The sequence below is a fragment of the Sinocyclocheilus grahami genome, unplaced genomic scaffold (genome assembly GCF_001515645.1).
Source record: "Sinocyclocheilus grahami isolate Dianchi unplaced genomic scaffold, SAMN03320097.WGS_v1.1 scaffold2492.1, whole genome shotgun sequence".
In the NCBI taxonomy this organism is placed as follows: Eukaryota; Metazoa; Chordata; class Actinopteri; order Cypriniformes; family Cyprinidae; genus Sinocyclocheilus; species Sinocyclocheilus grahami.
In genome coordinates, this window is record NW_015507671.1 from 46,068 (window position 1) to 53,475 (window position 7,408).

Below are 7,408 nucleotides of genomic sequence, written 5' to 3' on the forward strand. Positions count from 1 at the left end.
AGTGTATGTGAGTGAGTGTGTGTGTGTGTGTATGTGAGTGTGTGAGTGAGTGTGTGTGAGTGAGTGTGTGTTGCTGAACTATACACAATGCATTCTACTGTAGATCTTATTATAGCACTATATATTCTCTTAAAGAGGTCCGATTGCCCCCCAAATCAGTCCCAGCCAAGGATGGGAGTATATTAAAGGGATAGTTCATCCAACAAAGGTCATCATTAACGCCCCTTCAGGTGAAAGTAGCCACTGACTGTTACCACGTTCTTCAAAATATCTTCTTTTATGTTCAGCAGAAAAATAGAAACTCATGAAAGTGAGTATAATGATGGGTGAACTGTCCCTTTAATTCCCCTTTTTACATTCGTCTGCTATATTTTGAGCATGTAATCCAAATTTCATTTTAGACCGTAGACTCCTTACATGCGGAAACTAGATTTTCTGAAACTTGTCCCAATACCTGATTATAACCGTAGGTTTACTGGTCTTTTCTCCCGAAAACAATCGATCTTTCCCCCAGCCTGCTCCAGACTCCTCGGAGGAGCTTCGGTGTGTTCGGAGCGGGGCGGAACTAAGACGCTGCGCCGTGTTTCCGGTCGGCCCGAACACGCTGCACGGAAATGGCGACGCCTGTCAGTAATGCTGCTGGAGTCGATTAAATACTCACTGGCCTGCGCGCTGCTGCTCGGAGCCTGCGGGGATTTCTGTGAAGGCCACGGCGCGATGCGCGAGCGGCTCGGGGAGTGACTCCGCTGAAGAGTGTGTGGAGCAGGTATGGTCCTGATAATCCCTCGCACTAGCGTTAGCCTGCAGCCGCACCACGCTCATGCTCACCAGTGCTGAAAGGCGCTTTAGGGTGCTGTCCCGCGGATGAGTGCGTGTGTCAGAGAGCAGCTGCTGAGCAGAGCAACGCTGTGCTGGTGTTAGCATGCTCCGGTGAAGCTCCAGAAAGACGCAGCTCTGTCTTTAGTGTTGACCACGGTGTGCCAGAGCAGGGCCTGAAAACAGTGTTTTCTCCGCGTCCTTGTGGTTTGAAGGGCGTGATGAAAAATGTTCCTCACATGGACCCTTTTCACAGATATTTTAAAAGCGTTTATAACGCTATACTTCGTGTTGTGTCAAACAGTCGGTTCTGGAAGTTAATCGATGGCATGTGCTTGTGTTGAAGCCATTTGTTCGCATTATTTCAACTTATTTTTAAAATAATTTAAAGGGATAGTTCACCCAAAAATGAAAATTAGCCCATGATTTACTCACGCTCAAGGCATCCTAGGAGTGTATGACTTTCTTCTTTCAGACGAATCCAATCAGAGTTATGTTAAATAATGTCATGGCTCTTCCAAGCTTTATTATGGCAGTGAATGGGTGTTATTTTTCAATAGTCCAAAAGAAGTCCAATAAAGCGCAATCATCCATCATAAAAAGTGCCTCACACGGCTCCGGGGGGAGAATAAAGGCCTCCTGAATAAGTGTGGGACACTTTTTATGATGATCCATGACATTTTTTAACATAACTTGATTGGATTCGTCTGAAAGAAGAAAGTCATACACTCCTAGGATGCCTTGAGCGTGAGTAAATCATGGGCTAATTTTCATTTTTGGGTGAACTATCCCTTTAATCCCTGAATTCATGGTGGAAAACTACATTACCCATGATGCTGTGCAGAAAAATCCCACCAATTAGAGAGTCACAGCTTCTTTAGCTCCACCCACTTCCACGAAGCGCCGCAAATAATGTGCATGTTTTGCAATAAATGTAAAATATATTGTTTCTATAAAAGATAGTCAACGACTTTAAATAATATATTATTTAATATAATGTTTTAATTCGATTATATCATTTGCAATGCTTCATGGGATTGTAGTTTGTTGCTCTAATTGAAGCCGCCAAGTTCACAGTCTTGTACCTTTTGCCTTTTTCAGTTTTTAAATTCTGTTCTGCTTCAAATCAAAGTCTGTAATGGTGTGATTCTCCTCTTAGCTGGTTGGTTCGGCTTATAACTGTTTTACAAGGACTTTAAAAAAAATCCCTATGGGAAAAATGAATGGGAAAAATAGCTACTTGCAGATAAAGTGGGCGGCACGAATGCACTCTGTAGAGGTTTACGCAACTGTGCCGACTTCAGCGTCTGAGAAGCCTGGAAATGACTTTAGCTCATCTGCTGCTGGCGTCGTTGTTTGTAGTTCTCATGATTTGTGTGTGTGTGTGTCGACAGCTGCGTCCTCTGACCTCTCTGAAGCACTCGTGGATTGAGCTGACGATGGCCTCCAGCCTGAAGCAGACCGACGGAGAGACCTTCATGCCTTCAGGATCTAACGGACTGAATGGGACGAAGCCGTCGGGAGTGGAGCGGAAGCACAGCAGCCGTCTGTCCCGCGTGGCCCCCATGGCGCTGGATGTTCAGGGCAAATGCGCGGCGTACGTGTTGGCCCTGAGGCCGTGGAGCTTCAGCACCTCCCTCACCCCCGTGGCTCTAGGCAGCGCTCTGGCCTATAAGCTGGAGGGCTCGGTGGACCTGCTCATCCTCCTGGTGTGTGCCGTGGCTGTTTTGGTGGTCCACGGGGCGGGGAACCTGGTGAACACCTACTATGACTTCTCGAAGGGAATTGATCATAAGAAGAGCGACGACAGGACTTTGGTGGATCAGATCCTGAAGCCGCAGGACGTGGTGATGTTCGGCGCGGCGCTGTACTCCGCTGGATGTCTCTGTGCCACTCTGCTCTACTTCCTCTCCACCCTCAAACTAGAGCATCTAGCTCTCATTTATTTCGGAGGACTATCCAGCTCTTTTTTATACACTGGAGGTGAATACGCTGATTGGTTTTCATGCATTCGTTGACGTAAAGAAGAAATTAAGACACATGCTGATTATTACACTTTGTTGGAACCACAACTGGTTCTGAGGAACTACATTGTTTGGTGGAAGAATACTGTCTTTATTAATATCATTACACTTTATTTGCTCTGAAACCTAACTTTGTGTATGGAATAACCGTTTTATAAAAGCAATAAGCTAACAGCGCCCCTTAGCTGTTATAAATTCACTGTAAACCACGGCTTCTTGGGGCTTATTGCTTTAGCCTAATTTAGTCACAAAAGTCATAAATCAATGGCGAGAATTTCATATCATATATCATAATTGATGTTTTACTTTGCACTTTCACTTTACAAAAGTACATGCCAAAAGACACGGTTCCACACAAAGTCATTTCTGAGCAACGCAGTGTTTCTTCACTGAATGAATCTGTGTTTTAGAGAGACTCGGGTGAGTGAGAGATGCAGTGACCCACTCGCAGGTCTGATGAATGCCAAAGCTTAGTGCTCTCAACACGCACTAAAGCCACACTCTCTCTTGATAGCGCTGTGGTATCCCATCATTCATCATGTTCAGGAAATCGTGCAATGGCAGGGACAACTTTAGAGTGTTAGTTAAATTAATTAGAAATTACATCTAATTTGCTAGTACAGTGTAAGGTGCCACACATTGTATTGGTGCAGAGATTAGTAGGCTGTGTGTCTTTTGTAAAGCGATGGCAACTGCTTGTCATTTAATTAGAAGCACCACAATTAAATAGTGTCGTCTGTTACACACTGTACCGTACTGTAGGGACAACTGAGCAGACATATAGAAGTTCATTTTAAAGTATAAATGGGGGTCAGAGGGTCATCAGAAGCTCTACACACACTTGAAGACTTGGGCCAAATACTGAACGCTGGTTTGTGTGTTGGGGACCGGCCCAGTGACTTGCTTCATTTCTGAATGAATCAGATGTTTTGAACAAATCATTTGCATGAAGGATTCAGTGACTCGCTCCTGAAGAGAGGGATTTGCTGACACCTATCGGCGGTTTTAGTTTCATATTTCAAAAATAATTTAATTGAATCATTTCGTATTTCAGTTTTCAGCAGTGTAATTTTTTTAATCTTATGTATTTTGTTTCAGTCTAAATGCATTCATGACACCTCTGAGCTGCATCAGCCAGTCTGCATAAATGCATCTCAGTGCCAAGATGGAGTTTTTTTTGTAATGGTTTCATTTGATTGGTAATAACAGCTCTATAGTGTATTATTAAATTCATTTGCATAAACGCATTGAATGCTATCATCCAGAAATAAAAGACGCATAACAAGCAGTTTTACTATATCGAATGAAGATTGCATTTTATTTTAAAATTTCACGTAGAGCTGAATGTTTTAATGCAGTGAAGCGGTCAGCTATGTGCATCAAATAAGCATTGCTTTTTGGTCAAAATCGAACTGAAAAACAAACTCTAGAGAACCTTTTAAAGCCAGTTATCGAGCGAATACAGAGCTATCAATATACTGTACATTGTCAAAAAGTGAAATATTTGTTTTTAATCTATAATGTCCAGTTCTGCTGCATTTGGATATTGTTGATTTCGGTAACACTTTAGTTTAAGGTCCAATTCTCACTATTACCTAGTTGCTTATAAGCATGCATATTACTAGTGTATTGGCTGTTCATTAGTACTCGTGAAGCACCTATTAAAACCTAATTCTGCATGAGCATATTTTACATACCTACCTTACTAGCTATTACCAAGCAGCAAATTAGGAGTTTACTGAGGCAAAGGATGTAGCTGATAGTAAGATTTGGTCCCCAAACTGAAGTGTGACCTTGATTTCTTGCAGTAATTTTTCACAAACGTGATCCGTCCATACGGTGTTTCCTCACTTGTTCTTGCTCTTTAACCGCAGGCATCGGACTGAAGTACGTGGCTCTGGGGGACGTGGTCATCCTCATCACCTTCGGTCCCCTGGCTGTGATGTTCTCTCACGCAGTGCAGGTGGGTTATCTGTCGGTGCTGCCGCTGGTGTACGCCGTGCCGCTGGCGCTCAACACTGAGGCCATCCTGCACAGCAACAACACGCGAGACATGGACTCGGACAAGCAGGCGGGCATCGTCACCCTGGCCATCCTGCTGGGGCCCACGCTCTCCTACGTCATCTACAACCTGCTGCTGTTCGTGCCCTACCTGCTCTTCTGCATCCTAGCCACGCGCTACACCATCAGCATGGCTCTGCCGCTGCTCACGCTGCCCATGGCCTTCCCTCTGGAGAGGCAGTTTCGCCGCCAGTGCTACGCCAAGATCCCTCAAAAGACCGCCAAGCTCAATCTGCTCATGGGACTCTTCTATGTTTTCGGGATTATATTGGCACCGCAGGGTAGCTTGCCGTTATTGTGAGTGAACTATTGTTTTTTTCTCTTAAAACGTTCAACTTTAAAAACAACTCTAGATACTTTTGTATTTATAGCGATGCAAATGAGAAGTTCCGAGACTCTCTCGTTGTTAATTTATGTTTTGGGAGTGGGCGAGTGCCCTCGGTACACACATAGGCTCTCCAGAACATCAGTGTTGTCCAAACAGACCAATCTGGAAATGAAGAAGCCGGTTCTATACAGTATATATATATGGTTTACTAGCGAATTAAAGGTTTCAGATATAATTTAGGACCTTTCTCATTATTTCATGTTTTTATAAACAGGAGTATAAATCATTTTGTAATGATTTTTTATAAATCCAGAATATCATCTTCCATGTGAACTCTCAAGTCCCTGTCTGCTCAGTGTTGCCTAAAATATGCAAAAGTCCAGGCGTGGCGTTCAGCTGGTGAGGATTTTCAGCATTAAATCATTCTTTAGTTATAGTGCCATCGGCAAATAAAACGCCTCCAAGTCCTGAATCCACAAGGACAGTGTAGTTGTTTAGAAATGCTTCCCAGCTGGAAGTTGTGTAATAGACTGCATTAAAGGACGTGTTTTGCCACACTTTCCAAATAAAGCATATACTAAACCAAGTGTGTTTTCTTTCACTCTACTGTAAGCGTTTCATCATGAGACAGTGAGGAAGTTACGGATAACCAAGGGAGCAAATCAAGCATGGGAAGTTTAGTTCAGCTCTTCATGCTTTTTAAGTGTATGCCTCAAAAGTTTGGTGCGAATGAGAAGGTGAGCACCAGTTCAGTTATTTCCTCACAATAATACAATGATAAAGTAATTTTGAAATGCAACCTGGTTTTCATGTAGTAGCCTGACCTGTAAGTATTTGTAGACAGCACAAGTTTCAAAATGCATAGTAGTTTAGTAATTGTGACAGCATGTAAGTTTATAGATGACAAATGTGAAGCTTAATGCATAGTTTATAGAGATGCACAATAGGCTTCTTTTCATGTATTGCTTGGTTTTTCTGATTTGTCACCCTCTTTAAGAAGCAAATGAAGAAGAAATGTTTACGCATGTACACACATCTCCCAGCCTGAGTAAAGTTTATCCAGGTATGAAGTTATACATAATAATTAATCGCTATCCTGGGTAGCAGTGAAATGAAACAACTAATTTTCCTGATTGGACGTATGCATGTGAAACATCCAGGAACAACTATCAAAAAAAAAAGTTACTTTAAAAGACAAAGACGTATGTTGCTTAAATGAGAAATTAGCTAAAAAATAGTAATGTGATTACTGGCCAATGCATATGAGGTATAATGTTGAAGCCTTTATTACAGCTTCATATATGAAGGACATTACACTGTGTGGTGTTTGTGGCTTTGCTCATGAGAAGAACGTCCAGCTGTGTGTGGACATGTAATGATGTTTTCATCAGCAGATGGACCATGAAAAGCCTTTGATGTCATCCTGCTATTAAACCACTACAGCTGTTTTAATGGTAATTATCATCCTGAAATATGGCGGCAATGTTTGCATCTTAGGGCAGCGTGGCTCTGGAAAACCGAGCAGTATGGCCCATTTTCTCCAGATGTAACAAATAAGTAAAAGGGAGCTTTTGTCAGATTGTTAGCTATATATAAAAAAGAGATGAAAACATGCTTATTTCCCCAATCTTTCAGGGTTCAGCATTTGTACCTGTTTTTTGACCTTCGACGGTGTCATGGATGACAGCTTGTGCTGAAACTGAAGGTTACTTGCCCCACATTGCTTTCTAAATTCACATGCCAGACCTACAAACTTGGCTAATTTCTGACACATAATTATGAATGGCAATCCACATGACACAAGTGATATGACCCTTTCATTGCTGCAATTGAGACAGGTTTGACTTCTTTCTCAGATTTTCAATTTCTTGAAGCCTGCATCAGTAGTCTAGTTCAACTCAATTACTCAAGTATTTACTCTTACTCAGTGTAAATAAATTATTAGCCTGTATCTTCAGCTGATTTGCAATATTTCATTGTTATATGAAAATTAAACAATCATCTGTTTTTTTAACGGAAAGGTTCAAATGAAAGCTATAAGTATGAAATTACCTAAAATAGATAGATAGATGATGGATAGATAGATATATAGATAGATAGATGATGGATAGATAGATATATAGATAGATAGATTATGGATAGATAGATAGATGATAGATAGATAGATGGATAGATAGAT

The 7,408-nt window shown here is 41.8% G+C and overlaps 2 protein-coding genes and 1 long non-coding RNA gene across 4 annotated transcripts in view; 2 read left to right on the forward strand and 1 right to left on the reverse strand.

The window, feature by feature from the left end:
- The window catches only part of LOC107575165 (matrix metalloproteinase-23-like), a 19,129-nt gene extending 18,596 nt beyond the window's left edge, over nt 1-533 (reverse strand). The window contains exon 1 of one of the 2 annotated variants that reach the window (XM_016261585.1): nt 455-533. The gene's annotated coding sequence lies outside the window, so the exon portion shown is untranslated. The remainder of the gene's footprint in view (nt 1-454) is intronic. The other variant, XM_016261584.1, reaches the window with a different exon arrangement.
- The window catches only part of LOC107575168 (uncharacterized), a 20,083-nt gene extending 14,035 nt beyond the window's left edge, over nt 1-6,048 (forward strand). The window contains exons 2-3 of the long non-coding RNA XR_001607816.1: nt 1,353-1,359; nt 5,715-6,048. This is a non-coding gene — a long non-coding RNA (uncharacterized lncRNA). The remainder of the gene's footprint in view (nt 1-1,352; nt 1,360-5,714) is intronic.
- Nucleotides 593-5,455, forward strand: LOC107575167 (ubiA prenyltransferase domain-containing protein 1-like). Its single transcript, XM_016261587.1, has 3 exons — nt 593-766; nt 2,211-2,799; nt 4,715-5,455. Exons 2-3 carry the CDS (start codon nt 2,256-2,258, stop codon nt 5,200-5,202), a joined length of 1,032 nt encoding a protein of 343 aa, XP_016117073.1. The 5' UTR covers nt 593-766; nt 2,211-2,255; the 3' UTR covers nt 5,203-5,455.
- Nucleotides 6,049-7,408: the final 1,360 nt, after the last annotated feature.